Here is a 23598-nt window from a genome sequence, read left to right on the forward strand (position 1 = left end):
CCAGAGGCTTTTCCTCCTGACACAACCTGCTTTTGGGTGATATTTACATTTGCCATACCCCTTTCCTCGCAAACTCTGTGGGAAAATTGTACAATTCATTTACTTAGCACCTTGACAGAAAGTTTTAACCACACCTATCTGTGATGGATTTCAAGATCTGATCTCTACATGCTTAATATTTTGAAAATAATCTTGTGAATTTGTTGGTTGTAATTTCTAATTCCAGTATCTTTAGGAATGTGGCATTCTTTCCATTAATGTAGTCAGTCAACAGCATTGCTGCTAAGATAATAAAATGTGAGGCTGGATGAACACAGCAGGCCAAGCAGCATCTCAGGAGCACAAAAGCTGCCAGAGGAATAGCATTGCTGCTATTCCTCTGACAATTAAGCAATTCGAGATATGAGGGCTATCCACTACAAATGAGAAAAAAATGCTAATACAATTGCATTTAATTTAATTTCACTACTGTCTTGTATCACAGATAATTCACTTCTAAATATTTTACAATTAGGTATTATATTTAACCAGTGTTAATAAACAGCTAGCATTCTATCTAAATTATGAATAACTTGGAGGGTACTTTCTTAATAATGAGGAGTATAAAATCATGTAAATCATTGTTAAAGTTTGACATTACTGATACTTAGCAGATATTAAGCAGTGTGTAAGCAAGTTCTGAATGCACTTTCCTTGCTTGCCCCAATTATCCTGGGAGTCTCAATGTTCTATTTTTTTCCAGAGCTGAGACACAAAACCTCATGTCCAAAGTAACTGCATGACCACTAACCTTCACCTCAAATATCACTTTGTCATCCCTATTTTTTATTCACTGCAATTGACATCATTCACATCTTTACTTTTTCAACACTTTGTTCATTGGCTTCCTAATCTCCACCATAAACTTCAACACGTCCTTAAAAGTATAGCATGCTCACCATTCTGCTATAAGTCCCATACATCTACTACGCCTGTCCTTGTCAATTTTTAATCACCTCTCTATTGCACTGAAACATTAACTTCAAAATCCTTGTCTGTGGATGTGAGTTTGCTCGCTGAGCTGGAAGGTTAGTTTTCAGATGTTTTGTCACCATTCTAGGTAACATCATCAGTGAGCCTCCGACGAAGCGCTGGTGTTATGTCCCGCTTTCTATTTATCTGGTTAGGTTTCCTTGGGTTGGTGATGTCATTTCCCGTTCTTTTTCTCAGGGGATCGTAGATTGGTTCCAAATCAATGTGTTTGTTGATTTAATTCCGGTTGGAATGCCATGCCTCTAGGAATTCTCGTGCGTGTCTCTGTTTGGCTTGTCCTAGGATGGATGTGTTGTCCCTATCAAAGTGGTGTCCTTCCTCACCTGTATGTAAGGATACGAGTGATAGTGGGTCATGTCGTTTAGTGGCTAGTTGATGTTCATGTATCCTGGTGGCTAGCTTTCTGCCAGTTTGTCCAATGTAGTGTTTGTCACAGTTCTTGCAAGGTATTTTGTAGATGACGTTCGTTTTATTTGTTGTCTGTATAGGGTCTTTTAAATTCATTAGCTGCTGTTTTAGTGTGTTGGTGGGTTTGTGGGCTACCCTGATGCCAAAAGGTCTGAGTAGTCTGGCAGTCATTTCGGAGATGTCTTTGATGTAGGGGAGAGTGGTTCTGGTTTCTGAGCCTGTTTTGTCTGTTTCTTTGGGTTTGTTGCTGAGGAATCGGCAGACTGTGTTCATAGGGTACCCATTCTTTTTGAATACGCTGTATAGGTGATTTTCCTCTGCTCTGCGTAGTTCCTCTGTGCTGCAGTGTGTGGTGGCTCGTTGGAATAATGTTCTAATGCAGCTTCGTTTGTGGGTGTTGGGATGGTTGCTCCTGTAGTTCAGTATTTGGTCCATATGTGTTGTTTTCCTGCAGAGGCTGGTTTGAAGTTCCCCATTGGCTGTTATATTTGGAAAGTTAAGATGAACAAAATTGTAATTCAGGAGTTCAAACTGGGAAATTACAGTATAAGTTGAATTTTCCTTTCTTAACTATTTTTAAAATGCTCAATGACCTTGTACTTGAGCAACTTTTATTTTTAATTGACTTGTGGGATGTGGGCATTGCTAGCTGGATAGCATTTATTCCCTATCCCTAGTCGCACTTGAGAAGGTGGTGATGAGTTGCCTTCTTGAAACGCTGTAGTCCGTGTGCTGTAGGTAGACTCATGATGCCTTTAGGGAGGAAATTGCTTGTATGAAAGTGAATCTTGCTGCTGTTTTATATCCCTCCTGACATTTATTTCCCCTCTTTTATTGAAATGTACATAAAAATTATGACTGATGTAAAATAGTTTGCTATTCACTGTCATTCTTTTACAATATCAAGTGTACTCCCAATCTGTCGCACACTTACCCTTCATTTGTGGTATTTTCAAATCCCTATGACCTCAGCACAGCTTATTTCACTGCTCTGAACTCTTTAAAAACTCTGCTCACTACTATTTCACTCTTTATTGTGATATTTCTTTCCACATTTACCTCAAGCATTGACTTGTATGGTCTTTTGTTTCTTGCGTTTATACCACAAGAAAGCTAATGGAATGTTGTCCCGTTTCCAGACTGGAGTACAAGAATGCAGACTTTACGCTGCAATTATATGAAAACCTGACTCACCCCTGCTCTCCACCCCACTAAACTTTGGAAGGTCAAAAATACTTGCAAGGTGGTAATCCTTGAATCACACATTATTTTTTATTCTAGAAACATGAAGGATACTCTGCAGCAAAGGGAACAGATATACCTTCATGCCCGTGATGTTATGTTATAGTTCTGAAAAGAATTTTTTAAAAAGATAAAATTATGGATGACTTTTTACATTAGTTAAAAAATGTATTAGATAAGGTGAATTTCTGGCAAAGCGATATTTGTTTGAAATGATGTTGAATGTTGAAACAAATGTCTTTAGATCAATGGGTAATGTATATTTGAATTAAATATGATTTCTGTCTCTGTCTGTGGTTAGTTGAGTTTTTACCCAAAGTGAAGGTAAGGTGGCATTTATTATTCTAAATTAAAATAGTCAAATTAAAGCTCAAGAGCCATGAAGTTTCACTGCAATAAAACATAATCAGTTGGTTACAAAAATAATTGATCAGGTATTGGGATATTCTGAGCTGGAATTTCTTATAGAAATATTGGATCATCTTCATGTTCACCCAACCCCTACACCTTTTCATCTTCTTCACCCAGTTTTAGAAATAGTGCTGGATGGATGACAATCTCAATTACCCTTTTTAAGACAAAACCATTGCATAACCAGGGAGGGAAAAAAATATCTTTGAATTTTATCTTTTACTTCAACAACTTGCATCTTTATAGTCCATTTGATGCAACATAATGTCGTGTCCAATGATTCTTACCCCTGTGCTCAGATCAAAACATAGCATAAACAAACTGCTCAAAACATTTTCTGAAGAAGGGTCTCGACCCAAAACGTCAGCTTTCCTGCTCCTTTGACGCTGCTTGGCCTTCTGTGTTCATCCATCTCTAAACCTTGTTATCTCAGATTCTCCAGCATCGGCAGTTCCTACTATCTCTGCTAAAAGCACATATCAGAAGTATTTCTTGGAACCCTGCACGCAGAATCACATTTTGACTAAAGAAAAGCAATATCAACTGGTCATTTAGCTTTAAATTTGTGAAGGAATTTACAAAATTTCTTGTGTGAATTCGAAGCTGTGATGAGTGACTTTATCTCAACTGCATTTGAGACATCCTGCTGTATGAATAAAACCACCTACCCTCCAACTGATTGATTGATTGATTCTGTACCATTTTAGTAAGTCTCATGTTATGTCAGAGTTTCTTTCCCATACTAGGTCAGCTAAAGGATGGCAGCCGAAGCACTAGGAAACCACAGCTGCCATCTACTACAGCAGCTTCATGAGCAGCGTATCCAAGGATTCCTGTGTGACTGCATGCTGGTGGTGAAGGGTGTCTGCTTTAAGGCTCATAAAAATGTGCTGGCTGCATTCAGCCAGTACTTTAGGTAGGTATGAACTATCCGTAACGTTTAAATTCAAATTGTGTACTGGAATTAGAGTTGGTCTGAAAGTCATCTTTTTTTTAAATCTCAGCCAGTCTTTGCTAATGGACATGTCCACCCATTGTAATAAAATGTGAGGCTGGATGAACACAGCAGGCCAAGCAGCATCTCAGGAGCACAAAAGCTGACGTTTCGGGCCTAGACCCTTCATCAGAGAGGGGGATGGGGAGAGGGAACTGGAATAAATAGGGAGAGAGGGGGAGGCGGACCGAAGATGGAGAGAAAAGAAGATAGGTGGAGAGAGTATAGGTGGGGAGGTAGGGAGGGGATAGGTCAGTCCAGGGAAGATGGACAGGTCAAGGAGGTGGGATGAGGTTAGTAGGTAGATGGGGGTGCGGCTTGGAGTGGGAGGAAGGGATGGGTGAGAGGAAGAACCGGTTAGGGAGGCAGAGACAGGTTGGACTGGTTTTGGGATGCAGTGGGTGGGGGGGAAGAGCTGGGCTGGTTGTGTGGTGCAGTGGGGGGAAGGGACGAACTGGGCTGGTTCTTCCCAGTTTGTCCCCTCCCCCCACTGCACCACACAACCAGCCCAGCTCTTCCCCCCCCACCCACTGCATCCCAAAACCAGTCCAACCTGTCTCTTCCTCCCTAACCGGTTCTTCCTCTCACCCATCCCTTCCTCCCACCCCAAGCCGTACCCCCATCTACCTACTAACCTCATCCCAACTCCTTGACCTGTCCGTCTTCCCTGGACTGACCTATCCCCTCCCTACCTCCCCACCTATACTCTCTCCACCTATCTTCTTTACTCTCCATCTTCGGTCCGCCTCCCCCTCTCTCCCTATTTATTCCAGTTCCCTCTCCCCATCCCCCTCTCTGATGAAGGGTCTAGGCCCGAAACGTCAGCTTTTGTGCTCCTGAGATGCTGCTTGGCCTGCTGTGTTCATCCAGCCTCACATTTTATTATCTTGGAATTCTCCAGCATCTGCAGTTCCCATTATCGCATGTCCACCCATTGCATTGGTTATGCGCATATGATACATAATTAGTCTTACATATAGCGATTACTTACTCTCAGTGCCACAGTTACCCTTTATGAGATATCCCCAACCTCACAACCCCTATTCGCACTGTTCCGGCTGACCATGAGCTTTGATTAGATTGTTGGAAAAAACTTATGCCTGACATTTTTCGAAGTTTTCTTATTTTACTTTGTTTTCACTATAATTCACATTAGATTATACCAGAACCCACCCAACATTGCTTGCATCCTCAGCTATTTGTAATTACTTCAGACATTTAAAGTCTTTTTTTTGCATTTTTCTTCCAAATTATATTTAGCACACCATACAATTTCCATCTGGAAACTCTTGGGCAGGTTATCGTTGTTTAAGCAATCTGTAAATTGTTATTTACATTTTGCGAGTGCCTTTTCAAGTGCTTTAAGTTCAAAATAAATTATGGACCTTCAATGTTAATTACCCTTCAGTCAGTCTGTCGCTGTCATACACTTTCTGCCCTGAGAAATCCATTCCTGGTAACATCACAACCAATCGCAGTTATCACATGAAGCCATTGAATTGATTATTAATCTCAGCGTCAAACTATAACTGTTTCTCCAGCCAAGAAATTAGCTAACACTGGCAGTAAATCATCTCCAAACACATCTGGAGAGTAGAGTTTTATCATCCAATTGTAATTATTAGTTTACAAAAAAAATTCTTGCTGCTTTGAATGCCTTTACTGTATTCTTAAATTGCTTTACCATAATTACATTTGTAGAGTGAAGTAAAAGCATCAAAGTTCACTTTTTACTATCACAGAAAATGCTGTGGATGTTTAGAATTGAATTCTTTGGCTCATTTTTAGTAAAAGCATTTGAGTAGTAACAAGTTTTGAGTTTGTCTTTTTAGCTTAAAGTAATTTTCTGTTCTGTCCCAAATCTTTCAGGACCTTATTTCAAAATTCTTCAGGCCAGAGCCGTGATGTCTTCCATTTGGATATTAAAAATATTGGTGGCATTGGCCAGATTCTGGATTTTATGTATACTTCGCACCTTGACCTTAGCCATGAAAACGTCCAGGCTGTGTTGGACATTGCTCAGTGTTTGCAAGTACCAAACGTGCTCAGTCTGTGCTATACTTTCCTAAAGGCTTCAGCAAATGTCATAGGTGATAGCAGCAACTTGGCAGCTGCTAGCACTATTTCACTGCATGGAGCCCTGTCAACTGACACAGAGGATATGCTAGAGAATACAGATGGCTCTGAGATAAACCATGACTGCTCTTTTGGGATACAGAGTCATATCCATAAACCTCAAGAGCTGGGACTTTTATTTAGACCACTGCCAGATATTTCTCAAGCTGAAATATCAGCGACTTTGCAGAACCAAACTCCTGGACTCCCAGACAGGACTACTTCAGATTATCCAATGAGGCAAAATGCTCAACAGCCTTCTAAATTGTACAATTGTTATGGAAAAGAAATGTTCAAGCAAAATCTGTCACCTTTCTTCAATAGTAATCAAGGGGAGCAAAGAAGAGTGGATCTCGATGATGGTATAAGCGCGGCAGTAACCACAAAGGATGTATCTTCCCTTGAACCTACTGAATGCAACAGTGCTGCTCAGGAACCGTCCTCATCAGGCATGACGATGCACACAGAAGAAAGATGGTCCTTTAGTCAGAGTATGGGGAACGTGGAACCTCAACCAATTAGACAGTTGCCTCATGTGAAAAAGAAAGTCCCTCTGAAGAAGTATGATTATTTGTGGCCCAAAAAACTGCTTGAGTCACCTTCTGTGCTCCCTAAAGTGAATGAAATATCCGAAGCTGAGAAAGTAAATGGACACAGCTCAAGGGAGCTCCCCAAAGAGAATTTGGGACAAGGCGGTTGTGCCGGGGAGAAAGATCAGGAACAAGTGAAACTGACTGACTCACCTTTGAGAGGGAGTGATCTAGTACCAGTTAACCATGGACCTGCTGGAGATTCCGAGGAAGTTCTTGACCAATCTTTAAATAACTCAAACGTTCAGTCCCAGTTTTGTCAGTCACAGAAGCAATATTGTTGTGAACTATGTGGGAAAACTTTTAAGCACCCGAGTAATCTAGAATTACACAGACGTTCTCATACAGGTATTGTAAATGTTGGGAAAGTGCCATTTTGATTTTTATGGTTGACTCACCAGTTTATTTGCCAAAGGCTAATTCTCCCCAACATATCCTGCCATTCCCTGTGCAACTTCCCTCAGTGAAAACTGTGTTCCCACTTTCTGCGACTCATTTCCCCATGCCACTTGGACATGTTCACTTATGCGCCAGAAATTACTGTGGTTGCCTCAGCAATGTTAGACATGGATAGGTGATATTAGATGCGAGAGAAAAGATTTAAAAGGGACTTAAGGGGCAACATTTTCACACAGAGGGTGGTTTATGTACGGAATGAGCTGCCAGGGGATATGCTGAGGGCTTGTACAATTATAACATGTAAAATACCACTGGATGGATATATGAATAGCAAGGATTTAGAGGGATATGGGTCCAATGTTGGCAAACGGAACTAGATCTGTATAGGATATCTGGTCAGCATGGATGAGTTGGACCAAAGGGTCTGTTTCCAAGCTGTACATTGCTATGACTGTTTGACTAGGACCAGTTTAGATCCTAAAGTGGTAAAAACTGCTCTGCTGGGAATTTAAATACAGAGGGCTTTGAGGACATGAAACTCTCATTTGTAGATGATACAAAGATAGGTGGAGGGTGAGGAAATGTTGAGGAAGTGAGGAGGCTGCAGAAAGACAGACAGGCCAGGAGAATGGGTAAAGAAGGAATGCAATGTGGGAAACTGGGATGTTATGCATTTGGTGAGGAAAAGAATAGAATAGCATAGTCTATTTTCTAAATGGGGAAAGGTTTTGGAAATCTGAAGAGATTTGGGAGCCCTAGTTCAGGATTGTTTTGAGGTTAACTTGCATGTACAGTTGGCAGTTAGGAAGACCAACACAATGATAGCATTCAATTCAAAAGGGCTAGATAACAAGAACGTAGATGTACTGTTGAGGCTGTATCAGACTATGGTCAGACGACATTTGGAATATTGTGAGCCGTTTTGGGCCTTCTATCTAAGGAAAGATAGACTGGCTTTGGAGGGGGTCCAGAGAAGGTTTACAAGAATGATCCCAGGGATGAATGGCTTGTTATAAAGGAGTGGTTGAGGACTTTGGGTCTGTATTTGGAGTTTAGAAGGATGAGGACAGGATCTGATTGAAACTTACAAAATACTGAGAGGCCTGGATAGAGTGGACATGGAGAAGATTTTTCCCCAGTACCCAAGGACACAGCCTCAGAATGAAGGAATGACGCGTAAAACTGAGAAGAGGAGGAATTTCTTCAGACAGAGGGTGTTCATCTGTGGAATTCATTGCCACAGAGGGCTGTGGAGGAGAAATAATTAAGTGTACTTAAGACAGATAGATAGATAGGTTCTTGATTGATAAGGGGATCAACAGTTACAGAGAGAAGGCAGGTGAATGGGGTTGGGAAACATATCAGCCATGATTGAACGGTTAAGCAGACGCTGGGTCGAATGGCCTAACTTTGCTCCTTTGACTTATGGCTTATAACAACCTGCATTGTTACAGAGCAAAATATTATTGTTGCTGGAGCCTAAGAGTTGTACTTAATTACAGTTAGTGTAGGATACCCCATAGGACCATTGCGTTTAGGATGATCCAGCCTTCATTTGCTATTCACTAAAGGTAGGTGGTGAAGATTAATTTAATCAAGATTGTTTTCATTAAACAATAAGACTAGAAGTCACTGCAGACTATAATTCTCATTGGGGTTTTATAGACTCTCCAAGCTGCTCACAAAGTAGAAGTCTTCTTTTTGTTATTTTCCCATTATATGGAACAGAACTGATCATGTTTAGTTTTAGTGTTTGTACGTTGGAGGAATTGGTGCTTGGAAATCTGTTGAAGGCTGCTGTCCAAACTAGGAGCTGGTTTGAAACTACAACAGAAGCGAGAGAAATATTGGAGTTACTGCATTGAAATTACTTCAAAATATCATCATCATCATCATAGAATCCCTACAGTGTGGAAACAGGCTGTTCAGTCCAACAAGTCCACACCACCCCTCAGAGCATCCCACCCAGACCTATTCTCCTATAACCCACCTAATCAATGCATCCCTGAACATTACAGGCAATTTACCAAGGCCAATCCACCTAGCCAGCACATCTTTGGTCTGTGGGAGGAAACCCACGCAGATACAGAGAGAATGTGCAAACACCACACAGACAGTCCCCTAAGGGTGGAATCAATCCCAGATCCCTGGCACTGTGAGGCAGCAGTGCTAACCACTGAGCCATCGTGCCACATTGTTTGAGTAAGCATAATACATGGGTGCTTTCTTTTCATTAAAGGACCTTTAATCATGGCAGTATCTTTGGTGCTATGTTTTATCATTCAATGACATCAAGTGCCATCTACTTTGAAGGCTTACCAGTTGTGAAATTGTGACGTAAGGTCAAGAAGGATTAATTTGCAGCTGATCAACATTAACTTCTATGATACGTCTGTTTATTATATTTCTGATGTTTGTTTCATTCCCCAAATTTATAGTGGTGAATTTCCTTCATTAGTGAACAAATGTTTGTCTCTTTTTTGATCATTTTCCATATTTATTTCTTGCCTTTTTTTTTGTTTGTTGTTCATGGAATTTTAGCATTGCTGGTTAGGCCAGCATTTGTCATCCATCCCAAAGCATTTAAATATCCCCCAGCCCTTGTCAGAGTTCAGCAAAGAATGCTGATATGACAGTTTCTCTGTTACCCTAAATGATGCATATATGAAAGAAGTTGCATTCAGAGAGTGCGTTCCACAAGTTCAGATATCCCAAAGTCCTTCACGTCGATAAATTAATTTTGAAATGGACTCATTTATGTGGTCAAACTCACATACAACTTTTTAGAAAGTGCACACATTAAGCTAAAAAAATCACTTCTGTGGCACAACTACATGGATATTTTTCTCAGTAGCAAAAGTACCATGGGTCACTAACCCCTTGGGTTGCTTCAATGCTATGTCTCACACAGACAGGTTGAGCAGGTAATGCCTGGCAGCCTTGGCTGTCCTGAGGATTTGATGTCATTAACTTCTATGATACGTCTGTTTATTATATTTCTGATGTTTGTTTCATTCCCCAAATTTATAGTGGTGAATTTCCTTCATTAGTGAACAAATGTTTGTCACTTTTTTGATCATTTTCCATACTTATTTCTTGCCTTTTTATTTGTTTGTTGTTCATGGAATTTTAGCATTGCTGGTTAGGCCAGCATTTGTCATCCATCCCAAAGCATTTAAATATCCCCCAGCCCTTGTCAGAGTTCAGCAAAGAATGCTGATATGACAGTTTCTCTGTTACCCTAAATGATGCATATATGAAAGAAGTTGCATTCAGAGAGTGCGTTCCACAAGTTCAGATATCCCAAAGTCCTTCACGTCGATAAATTAATTTTGAAATGGACTCATTTATGTGGTCAAACTCACATACAACTTTTTAGAAAGTGCACACATTAAGCTAAAAAAATCACTTCTGTGGCACAACTACATGGATATTTTTCTCAGTAGCAAAAGTACCATGGGTCACTAACCCCTTGGGTTGCTTCAATGCTATGTCTCACACAGACAGGTTGAGCAGGTAATGCCTGGCAGCCTTGGCTGTCCTGAGGATTTGATGTGGTTTGCGCAGAAGAGCACTGAAACACCACTGCCTGAACCAAGTTGCAGCCTATTTAGCTGGCAGGGAAATTAATTCAGTTAGGAATGTTTCATGTAGTTTGGATAAATCAATTCGCCCCATGTAAATCTTTTATACTTACATGTATAAAAAGAATATGGAAGTACAAGCTATATGAAAATAATTATTTTAATCTATACAATTTTTGTAAAGATATTTTTAAGTAAATCTGCAGAACACAAATATTCTGATTTGGTAGAAACCCATGACCCTTATTTATACAGTCAGTAACTTCATTGCGTTCATAAAGGTAAAAGTGAGTAGAACTTCCTGTAAAGTCACTTTTTAATTTGTAGGGAGGCTAGATAACAGCCCTTTTCATGATTAAATAGGATAGAGACAACATGGTACTGTACATAACTGCTTGTGGAATCTGTATTTGCTTAATATTGTACATTATCAGTACACTTGTAGAAGGAAGATTGACCCATGTCCACGAGGAATAATTTTTTTCTATTTTCCTAATATGTGTATGTCATCGTATTTTAACAGGAGAAAAACCATTTGAGTGCAACATCTGTGGGAAACACTTTTCACAGGTAAAATCGTTTTTTTAAAGTACACTCAAAGTCACTCTAAATTTTTTGTTTTATTAAAAACAGATTTAAAACATGCAAATATCAACACCTTATCTGCTGTGCTGGATTTTTGCATTGATAGCTTGCTGGATTCCGAGGTTTCATCCTTTCCCTGCAGTGGATTCTGTGCATCTTACTTTTATGGCAGTGATCTCTGAACACTTTAACCCAGTGAGTTAACAACCGTGGGTCCTGATCCAGATCATGGGTGGGATTTTCCCAGGTCTGCGTGGGCAATAGTGAGAGAGTTGGGAAAAGCCAGCAACAATGAAACACAGATTCTCAATGCTAAGAGAAGATTTGCTGATTTTTGTTTTCCTCTTACTGTTTAAATGGCAAGTTCTGAATATTGCTAATGAGCAACAACTTGCTTATTTTCATGTGTTTATGTCTCATTAATTGCTAAACTCGCTTCATTGCTGTGCAGCATTCAATCCCAGCCTTCCTTCCTTCAGAAACCCAACAGCACGGATTACTGACATGTATGTCAGAGCAGTTACCTAATGCCACAGCTCACTGCTTGCAAATCTGTGCCCTCACCTAGCTCTGCCATCCCCACCGTTGCCCCACATGGATACCATTCTCCTCCACCCATCCTTCACACAACCAGGCATATCCAGACCACCAGCCTCACTGCATGAACATTTCTGCTTTCGAAACAATAGCCTGTAGGCTGATGGGGTTGACAGGGGTAGTAGTGCTGGATTTGATTTGATTTATTGTCGACATGTACCTAAGAACAGTGAAAAGTTTTATTTTGCAAGCAGTGCAGGCAGATCGTCAGCAAACAAGGACATACAGACAATGAGTTGCTCAGACAGAGCAAGGCATACAAGGTTACAGCTGCACAGGAGGTGTGCAAAGTAAAGTCAGCATTATTTGAAGTTAGAGAGGTCCAATTAGCAGTCTAATAACAACAGGGAAGAGAAGCTGTTTTTGAGCCTGTTGGTGCGTGTGGTCAAACTTCTGTGTCTTCGGCCTGACGGAAGAAGTTGGAAGAGAGCATTACCGGGATGGGAGGGATTGTTGATGACGTTGGTAGCCTTTCCACAGCAACAAGCCATATAAATGGAGCCCACCGATGGAAGGTTGGCCTCCACGATGGTCTGGGCTGTGCACACAACTTTCTGTAGTTTCTTACGGTCCTGGGCAAAGTAATTGGATAGTATGCTTTCTGTGTGCACTTGTAAAAGTTAGTGAGGGTCCTTATGGACATGCCAAATTTCTTAAGCAAGCCGAGGAAGAAGAGGCGTTGTTATGCCTTCTTGATCATTGCATCTGCGTGGGAAGCCAAAGACAGATTGTTGGATATTGTCACTCCCAGGAACTTGACTCTCTCGACCCTCTCCACCTCAGCTCCATTGATGTAGATAAGGGTGTGTCCTCCTCCCTTTCTTTGCACCGTGACACCAAGAATTCTGTCTCCTTTCTGTTTTGAGGCCTCAACACTTTGCAGTTTATATAAATGACTTGAATGAAAGGACAGAAGGTCTTTGCCCACTCACAACTTTTCTTGAGAAGAGGACTTCACGATTGGAGGAATATAGAAAAGTTGAGTGAATATGGAAAGATCTGGCAGATGGAGTATAATGTGAAAAAATTCTATTTTGGCCATTTTAGCAGGAAAACAGGAGGTGAAGCATATTATCTAAATAGTGAGAGATTGCAGAGCACTCGCCAATTGGTTGTCTATATACACACACTTTTTGGGAGTGATTGCAACATCTGTTAGGTAACCACAATCCAAGAGGAAATGTCTGACCTATTACTCTGGTTCTCAAAGACATGCTAGAAAATCTAAGCAAATCAAGTAGACAATGGACACTGCACAAGTCAGACTCTCATCTTAATGGAGCCAAATGGAAGAAACAATTCAAAGCTTTGTTGCTCATAATACTGGAAGTTTTGTCAGTCTGAATACTCAAGTTTTGAAAGGGTTTTGTGAAGATTTATTGTTCAGAAATATTACAGGGAGTATGAGGGAGAAAAGCATAAGGAGCAGCATCAGGAGTGGGACAACCTGGTTGTGTTCACCAGGGAGTGCAATTCCTAATGTGACTTCTACGTCTTTAACAGAAGGACCATTTAAGCAGTACGATCCAAGAGTGCACGGTTTTTAGAAGTATTTGGTGTGTTACCGGGCTGCAACACTAACGTCTATCCAGGGCAAGGTTTGTGGGTTCAGGCATGATCTACAAGCTTCTCCCCTTCCCCAACTGCATCCCTAAACCAGCCCAGTTCGTCCCCTCCCCCCACTGCACCACACAACCAGCCCAGCTCTTCCCCCTCACCCACTGCATCCCAAAACCAGTCCAACCTGTCTCTGCCTCCCTAACCTGTTCTTCCTCTCACCCATCCCTTCCTCCCACCCCAAGCCGCACCCCCATCTACCTACTAACCTCATCCCAACTCCCTGACCTGTCCGTCTTCCCTGGACTGACCTATCCCCTCCCTACCTCCCCACCTATACTCTCTCCACCTATCTTCTTTACTCTCCATCTTCGGTCTGCCTCCCCCTCTCTCCCTATTTATTCCAGTTCCCTCTCCCCATCCCCCTCTCTGATGAAGGGTTTAGGCCCGAAACGTCTGCTTTTGTGCTCCTGGGATGCTGCTTGGCCTGCTGTGTTCATCCAGCCTCACATTTTATTATCTTGGAATTCTCCAGCATCTGCAGTTCCCATTATCCATGATCTACAAGCTCACTGGTTTAAATTAAATTCTTCCACATCATCCTATTCCCAGGTTCCCGCACAACAAAGTTTATATCTGGCACAATGATCAGGTTGGGAGAGGTTTACTGTGATGACGAGTTCTTAGTGATCAAGCAATATTTTCAAGCAATATTCTTGAGGTTACCAGCAAGTGTTGAAAATGTTGAAGTCCTTTCCACTGAGCTTGCAGTATCATGAGTTATCTATCAGTTTTGCTGCTGGCATTGCTCCAGAAATTACATAGTTCAGTTGAGGTCCCTTAACTGCAAGATTTGTAATCCCTCACGCATAATAAGAAACAGCAGAGCTTGCCATTTGCTTCAATATGACAGTTTCAAGAATTCTGGTCATTTTCAAGAATTATTAATGGTGTTTCTCCAGCAACCACAGCCTGTTGATTTTCAATGCAGTATTTTAATTAACTTAATAATGCAGAGATATTTTAAAGCAGAAATATTATTTACTTGAATAGTGCAATGGATTGGGAAAGAGCTGTTTTCAATTACCTTTACTTCTATTCACTCTTTGATTTTCGAAACAACTCACTTTGATAAAGTGTTAATAGCCCCCGAAGCAAAGCTGAAAGAGAAAATAGCTGGCTTAGATATAAATTCTTACAACAGCACCATCTCGAATACGTGCTAAAGAAGTATCTCATATTCAGTTGCTCAAATCAACAATACGTTAACATTAATGTATTAATATGATATTAATATTGTATCTATAACATAACATATCATGCATTTCCATTATGCTTTATATATGGAAAAGGAAAAATAAAATAGTATGAATAGCATATATTGAACCATAGCATCAAATATTAGGTGAGGTGACTGAATACGTGGCCAGCAAAAAGTACTGGAGGAAGGACATTAATGGTGAAGAGCCAAATTGTGAACAAAGAACAATACAGCACAGGAACAGGTCCATTGGCCCTCCAATCCGGCACTGGCACGTCTTGCCTTTCCATACTAAAACTGTCTTCATTTATAGGATCCGTTTCTCTCTATGAAACAATGATTTAAGCAACATGACAGGGAGGATAAACCAGCTGACTGAATGTTTCTGCCACTAGTGCAAAGGAGGAAACCGGGGTTCTGTAGGGAATCGGAAAACCGCACACAAAAGGTCAAAGTTGGAGCACCTGCATAATAGGGAGCAGGAAAGCCTGAGAGACTTTAAAGAGTGGATGTTATGCGTTCAGACAATGGAGGAAGTTTTCCTGCATTCTAGAAAAACTCAAACTGCGCACTTTAGTGCCTTCTAAAGGCACATCCCAATACATATGTCACCTTGTCTGGGATTGTCATCTTTTCATACAGAAGTCAGATTCACTTTCGACATTTTCTCGCTTGGGTATGGAGAAGAGCCCATCAGAAGGCATGTTTTGGTACGTTGGCACTGCAGCCCACCTCCAATATCATTTGAAGGCCCCTTTACTACCTATCCAACTCATGCCCTTCAGATCCCTCATGACCCATGTGTATCTTCCACAGCTATTCACCAAGTGTATAGTATGCATATTCTTTATAAACCATGCAATGTTATTTGAAATTATTTCAAAATCATTCATAAAATATTAAACCTTGAATAATGTAATAAAACACACAAACGTTGCCACTGGGACATAAAGACTACTCAGTGCAAAAGAAGTTGCAATCCTTTAACATTGAGAACAAATAAGAAATCATATCAAAAGCATATTCTGATATTACAGCTTCTAAAAGTTTTGGATCCATAAACCGCCTGCAGAGCTGCAGGTGGTTTTATACTTCTGAAAACCAACCAAGCAAAGTGCCTGTCAATCAAGGAGTGAAGCAGGTGCAGGGATTCTTTAAAATTTTAAGAGGAAAAGAACCTGCCATAGTCGCTTGGCCATGGTCTGGGCTTGTGGGGGGTGTGGTGGGGGGTGCCAGTGTCTTCTTCCCACTTTACTAACTGGAAATCCTAGTATGGGTGTGGGAACAGGCTTTTGATACACCGTGCGATTAACCCAAACTACTCTCATGTAGGTCACATACTACTTGCCTGCCGGCAGCTTTCCCAAACTTGACCTTGCAGCTTAGAAGCATCTTAAAGTTCTGAGGGTCACCCTCGACCCAAAATGTTAACTGATTTCTTTCCACAGATGCTCCCAGGCCTGCTGTGCTTTTCCAGCAATTTCTGTTTTTGCATCTTAAAAAGTGGTTTGGCGGTTCTATCAGTGACTGACCACACTTGACCATGTGTAGACGATACTTGTAATCAAAAAAATGACAAGGATAATTGTGTATATATATGTATACATGCACGTGTATGTAGTTGGAAAGTTGCCTGTTTGGGATTGTAAATCTCTGTGTTGTCAAACATATTAACATGATTTTCTACTATAATTTCTACCAGGCCGGAAATCTGCAAACTCATTTACGACGACACTCTGGTGAAAAGCCATACATTTGTGAGATCTGTGGTAAAAGGTGATTATAGCAATCTTTTTTTTTAAAACTCTGATCATGGGATACATTGTGTTGAATTTTCCCATAGCACTGGGAGCCTAAGACAGGACCATTTCTGTGTCCTGACGCCAAGGTCTCGGATATGCGTTTCATTTTATGGGAGCCATTCGCTGTTCTGCTCTTAGGACAGATGAGCTCTGCAGGACATTATGGCTCACTTCAATGGAGTTCAAAGGCAGTTAGGGACAGGCAATAAATGTTGGCCCAGCCAACGATGCCCACATCCAATGACTGAATTAAAACAAAAGTTCATAAACTTTGGTAGCATTGAGAGCATTTAACAGTCACCTAGTCTACGTTTGGTCTCACCGATGTAGAGGAGACCGCATCAAGAGGACCATTGATAGCTGGAAGGTCGGATCGGCAGGGGGTCTGTGCAGCCACCATCAGCATCAGTGCAGCAAGTGAAAAGACAAGTGCCGTCTCACTATTAGGGTCATGTAGCTCTATGATTTCCATCTGCAATGGCAAGGCCGATATGTGGGCAGACAACAGCCTTGCCATTTGTTTCAGTAGGATTTTCAACAGCCAGAAAAGGATCAAGTTTGCCAGCTCCCCTTGTGCAGCCACCACCAGGCTCGATGGGAAGGTCCATATGTTACTCACATTTAATATTTTTAGGAGGAGAAAGAGTCACTGGCTTCAGCAGAGTATAATATTGTGAAAGTTGAAATGGTTCTTTATTTTACAAAGAAAAACACAGTTGTTCTTTCTCTAAGGTTTTATTCTCTATTTCAGGTTTGCTGCATCTGGTGATGTGCAACGCCATATTGTCATTCACACGGGTCAAAAACCTCATCTCTGTGACATTTGTGGTCGAGGTTTGTGTTTGAAGTATTTCACTTCTGTTTGTATGTGAACTGTTAATACATAAATTCTGACCCTTCCACCAAGACCCATTGTAGAAAGCAGAGATGGGGTCAATCTAAATGCATCATTCTGGCTTCAAAGCTTTGTAACTATTAAGGCAGAAGGAATTGGTACTTCTGTGCCTGCTTTTAATCATGCCGGGCAGAGTTCTCTTATTTTAGACCAAGTATTGAGGTTGGTGTACAAGCAGGCAGGACATTGGTGCATGGGTCAGGTTTTCCCACATGTTTGCATTTTTCTCAGCTTATTCCATATTCACCAGTGGGTAAAACACCACATTTTATGGCAGGAAGCATATTATAGCAAGGCTGACCTCGAACAGGTAATCAACTTTAAAAAGCCAACTACTGTGGTTGTGACCTTGTTCCATGCAAGCCTTTGTGCTCAGGCTCAAATCCCTGGAAACTAGGCTGGTCCTCTTATATCAGTGATAATGGGAACTGCAGATGCTGGAGAATCCAAGATAACAAAGTGTGGAGCTGGATGAACACAGCAGGCCAAGCAGCATCTCAGGAGCACAAAAGCTGACGTTTCGGGCCTAGACCCTTCATCAGAGAGGGGGATGGGGAGAAGGTTCTGGAATAAATAGGGAGCGAGGGGGAGGTGGACCGAAGATGGAGAGAAAAGAAAATAGGTGGAGAGGAGAGTATAGGTGGGGAGGTAGGGAGGGGATAGGTCAGTCCAGGGAAGACGGACAGGTCAAGGAGGTGGGATGAGGTTAGTAGGTAGGAGATGGAGGTGCGGCTTGGGGTGGGAGGAAGGGGTGGGTGAGAGGAAGAACAGGTTAGGGACGCAGAGACAGGCTAGGCTGGTTTTGGGATGCAGTGGTGGAGGGGACGAACTGGGCTGGTTTTGGGATGCGGTGGGGGCAGGGGAGCCAGCTTCAAAATCTCCCCTTCCCCACCGCATCCCAAAACCAGCCCAGTTCGTCCCCTCCTCCCTCTGCACCACACAACCAGCCCAGCTCTTCCCCTCCACCCACTGCATCCCAAAACCAGTCCAACCTGCCTCTGCCTCCCTAACCTGTTCTTCCTCTCACCCATCCCTTCCTCCCACCCCAAGCCGCACCTCCATCTCCTACCTACTAACCTCATCCCATCTCCTTGACCTGTCCGTCTTCCCTGGACTGACCTATCCCCTCCCTACCTCCCCACCTACACTCTCCTCTCCACCTATCTTCGTTTCTCTCCATCTTCGGTCTGCCTCCCCCCTCTCCCTATTTATTCCAGAACCCTCACCCCATCCCCCTCTCTGAAGGGTCTAGGCCTGAAACGTCAGCCTTTGTGCTCCTGAGATGCTGCTTGGCCTGCTGTGTTCATCCAGCCTCACATTTTATTATCTTGGCCCTCTTATAATTCACCTGACCTTGGATCCTTAAAATATGTAAGTCTATTTTAATTTATATTTTGGGCTGAGGTACAACTCTAGTTGCAGTCGAGTCCCCTCACATTTCACTTAGACTTTGGGTAGCATTTATTTTGAACCAGTTGCTGAGCATATTATTCAGAATGCCAGCTATTGCAATCAAACCAATGAGGTTGGTTAGTTTGTGTGTCGTGACTCTTCTGTTCTTATTTGTTGTGCTTCCACACCTAGCTGTACATTACTGTACATCTCAACAGTACAAATAGAGGAGCTTCTGCTTGCCAGCCAACCAATCTCTCAGAGGAGAACAAACACACCTTCCTTGATTTTCTTTTTTTCTTTTGGCCACGTTCCTGACCTCTCCCCTTCCTGCCATCGTTACCCTGGCAAGCAGTAACTAGCTTAGTGGAAGATCAGTGTTGGAGAGCTAAAGACAGACTGTGGCTTGTTTCTACTGGAGCTTAGAAGAGTGAGGTATGATTTGATTGAGGTATACAAGATCCTGAATGTTCTCGGGACTGAGATGAGGAAGAGTTTCCTAACTCAGAGAGTTGCGAACTTGTGGAATTCTCTACCATAGGCAGCTGTTGGGGCCAGCTCATTAGATACAGTCAAGAAGGAGATGGATGTGACCTTTGCAGCTAAAAGGATCAAGGGCTTGTGCAGGGAAAGTGGGAATGGGATACTGAGATCACGTGAGTGACCGTGATCATACTGCATGGTTGTGCAGTCTCAAAGGGCCGAATGGCCTACTCCTGTGCCTGTTCTCTATGTTTCCATGTTTTTTGAATAGGTGGAAATAGAAAGGATGCTTCGTTTTGTGAATGAGTCCAGAACCATGAGGTACTGTTTTAAACTTAAGGGTTGTCCTTTTACAACAGAAATGAGGAGAATTGTTTTTTCTGACAGTTGGATGGCTTCGGAACTCTGTGCCGCAGAAGGCAGCGGAGGTGGAGCTGTTGAATATTTGGTGGCTGGGGCGTAAGGTGCGTCCTGCAGCCATGTATGAAATCAAGAAGCTGTGGTTGGAGCAAGAAGTGAAATTTGTCTTAACTTTGTATGCATTAAATTTTTTTTATAATTTATGTAATTAAAATGGCACCAGATTAGTTATTGCAACTTACACACATTTTACTGCATTTATGAAAATACATAAAACAATAAATTACTTTATTATTTTTACGGTCGTGGTACAGAGATTCCAGTTTGGTCAGGGAATCTAAGGTGAACAGCGGCAAGTCGGAATGTGGAATTCAAAACTCAAACAGCGTAGCCATTGAGGATCTGAATAGCCTACTTCTGTTTCTCGATCATGCATTTCCTGAGTACAGAACCTTAATGGACCTTGCAAATATCTTCATGCTCTCACTTTGGGGGAAGTGGCTTCAGACTGGGGAATATGTTCAACAGAAATTTAGGAAGGCATAGTTAGTTGAACTGTGAAATAAATAAAACGTTTGTTACAGTAATAGAGTCTGATCTTATCACTCAGCTTCTGTCAGAAAATACAAGGGTTGATGGGTTTAATAGTGGTGATCAAATAAGACTAGGTCAGAAGTAGTATATGAGCTTACATATAATTTTTTCTGTAACGCATTGATTCTATAATCGCTTGCTTGTTGCAGCACTACTTGATGCTAAAAAACCAATGAAAGTCTTTGAATACTTGCGTTGCAGTATGTAGCTATGAATCTTTTAATTCTAACTTGTTAAAATTTTAGGTTTCAGTAACTTCAGTAATTTAAAGGAACACAAAAAGACACACAGTGCAGATAAGCTGTTTACTTGCGACCAGTGTGGAAAGTCTTTTAACATGCAGAGGAAACTTGTCAAACACAGAATCCGTCATACAGGAGAGCGACCATATAATTGTTTAACATGCGGTAGGTTCACTGTTAAAGCATCTCGAAATATTTGTGCTTTTACATATTTTCAACAAAGTAGAACATTTTCAGTTTACCGATGGCTCAGGAAGCTTTATCAGGCATTAACTGAGCCATACAAATTAAGTATGGATTCTGGTGAGACTGAATATTTTACTTATTGCTGTAATAAAGTATTGAGCAATATAAATTATGGTTGAGGGTTTTCTTTGATTGGATAAAGAAGGGGGTTTCTTAATCTACTCCGTTTTAGATTCTGATGGCATACACAGGTATTCCCAAAAATTTAAAAAAAGTAAAATTGTGTATTGGTGAGTTGTTGGGCTTTTTTTTTTAACAAGGTACTTTTTTACAACAGGTAATGAATTTTTAATTCATAAATACAGGCTGTGTCCAATGATTACAAAAATCGAATACCTTTATCATTCAAATACTTCAGTCTACTTCATTTTCCAACAAAGTGATCTTATTGCAACATCTTTAATACTGTCCTCAGGATCATTTGAAATACTTATTAGAAACTTACTTGTCTGAAATCTTACACATATATAATTGCTTGAACTCAAGACTATCTGGCCAAATTTTCATAATATATAGGAGGATATGCATATATCTGATCTTGCGATAAAACAAAGCAAAACAGAATTCTTCAAGATTAATTCATTGACGGAAGTCTATAACAAAGCATCCATTTCCTTTAAATTTGCGATGTAGTTCTGCGTATGCTGAAAAACTTTCAAACAAGTGATCATTCTTTCCTTCATGATCTGCAGCAGTCTCTGTCAGCAGGTTCTTAGTTGATTGGATAATATGTTTTATTATCAGATTTTAAGTGTAAAAACCACACTCATAGACAAATTTTCAGATACGTATTTTCAGATACAGTCAATGGACAACAGGATTCTATGTATTTCATGTTAATTCATTGAACACCGTAGAGTAAGTCCTGACATTTTTCGAAGAAATTTTCCCTGCGTTGGAAGTTACTGAACACTGTGTACTTAGCAGATACCCTTGTGTCCTTTTTTTTTAATTTGCAGGAAAGCGGTTTGCAGGTTCTGGTGACTTGCGTCGGCATGTCCGAACGCACACTGGTGAACGGCCGTATAATTGTGAGACGTGTGGCAAGTGCTTCACCCGTTCTGCTGTGCTGCACAGACACAAGCGAATGCACTGCAAGTACAACGGAGACCATGATGTAAGAAATGAAGAGATTGATAGCTCTGAGGAAAACTATCGACAACCTGCAGAAGCAAGGTCACCAGACTCTGAGCCGCTCAGCCAAGCTATGCAAGTTGCACTATTGCCAGTCTCTCCATTAGACAAGCTTCATGGTGACCCAGAACAGCCTGAATCATCAGCAACCATGCATGAAAACTCTCATTCTGAATACAGTTCTTTGGTTCAGCAACAAGTGGATGAGCATCAAAACAAAATGATATTGAGTCCTGCTAAAACTCACAAGTCTCAAGCTTCCCATCATCCTCATGTTCATACTGTTGACAATAGTTCAAGGTCTGAAGAGCCCCTGCCATCTCAGAACCCCTCAACTGTGCGATCGTCAGTGACGAGTCTGGACATTCACATTAACGTGCCCTTTGGAAATCACACACCTAGTGTTTCATATCGAACAAATGAAGGACCATTCCTCTCTAGCCTAACATTGTGGGGTTTGGCAATGAAAACATTACAAAATGACAATGAATTAGATCAATGACAAATTATTATCTTAATTCAGCTAATATAAGCAACTGTTGGAATGCACTCGAGTTTATTTTTGGCATAATTGCTGAGAGGGAGAAAAAAGTCTTGTGAAATGTATTTTTGTAAGTTTTAATAAATGCAATCTTAGATATTTAATAGAATCTAATCAGTGGGATCCACACAATACGTGGTCGTGCATCTTTTTATAAACAAAATTAACTATCTTGAAACACAAATGCTTCAACAGCTTGTTTTAAGTTAATTGCAATGATCATTGACGTTTATCAATCACTTACTTGTGGCGTTGCTTGATTCTTTGATTCCTTATAATCCTCATTTTGAGAGGCAAAGTCAGGTATTGTGATTCCTTAAAAAACATTTCATGGAGTAGTTTTCCTTTTATACATCCATTACACTCAATCTCTTCGGATCATTATTATTTGTCACTGGAATCGGCTGAAATTTGTAAATATCACACAAATCTGGTTTTTCACATTACAATATTTATAAAGGCGTTTAAGAGCTATTTTGTTAATGTTGCACACTTATTTGCTTTTGTTGGTATGCAGTGCTAAAAGATTTTTCTGGTTGCAAATGCAAGTCCATTAACATTTGTGCATATTTTGCATACTTTGTTCCACTTTAGACGTGCCATATTTCTGGATAGCAAACTCCAAAAGTAGTATCTTCAATCATCTACAATTGTTATCTCATGAAAAAAAGCACTGTCCTTGAGATAGGACTGAATAACAAAGATAAATTCTTGAAGCACTACACCTTGTATACCTCTAAAGGTCTAGATTATATAACCTGAACAGTAGCTCATTATTCAACAGAAATTCACCAGGGCCCCTTTGACAACACCTCGCAAACATATGACCTCAACCACTTGGAAAACAAAGGCTGCAGGTACATGGGAACATTACAACTTGCAAATTGTCCTCCAAGCCACAATTACAGTGAAAAGCTTTGTTTATGAGCAGTTTAGGCAGATCATAGTAAGCAAGGACATACAGATCGTAGGGTGAAACAAAACTTAGAGGCATACAGGTTACACCACACAGAGTGTGGGCTAAGCAAAATCAATATTAACAGGATCAGAAGTTAGATAGTCCATTCATCAGGCTAATGACAGCAGAGAAGAAGATGTTCTTGAACCTGCTGGTGCGTGTGTTCAAGCTTCCGA

General features: G+C 41.0%; 1 protein-coding gene across 2 annotated transcripts in view; it reads left to right on the forward strand.

The window, feature by feature from the left end:
• zbtb49 (zinc finger and BTB domain containing 49) overlaps positions 1–22891 on the forward strand; it is a 24288-nt gene extending 1397 nt beyond the window's left edge. For both annotated transcript variants that reach the window (XM_059645628.1, XM_059645624.1), the window contains exons 2-8: positions 3840–4009; positions 5957–7140; positions 11299–11345; positions 16478–16551; positions 17329–17411; positions 20547–20708; positions 21749–22891. In XM_059645628.1, the coding sequence (XP_059501611.1) occupies positions 3852–4009; positions 5957–7140; positions 11299–11345; positions 16478–16551; positions 17329–17411; positions 20547–20708; positions 21749–22425 (2385 nt within the window). In that variant the 5' untranslated portion in view covers positions 3840–3851 and the 3' untranslated portion in view covers positions 22426–22891. The remainder of the gene's footprint in view (positions 1–3839; positions 4010–5956; positions 7141–11298; positions 11346–16477; positions 16552–17328; positions 17412–20546; positions 20709–21748) is intronic.
• Positions 22892–23598: the final 707 nt, after the last annotated feature.

The sequence above is a fragment of the Stegostoma tigrinum genome, chromosome 1, assembly GCF_030684315.1.
Source record: "Stegostoma tigrinum isolate sSteTig4 chromosome 1, sSteTig4.hap1, whole genome shotgun sequence".
Lineage (NCBI taxonomy): Eukaryota > Metazoa > Chordata > Chondrichthyes > Orectolobiformes > Stegostomatidae > Stegostoma > Stegostoma tigrinum.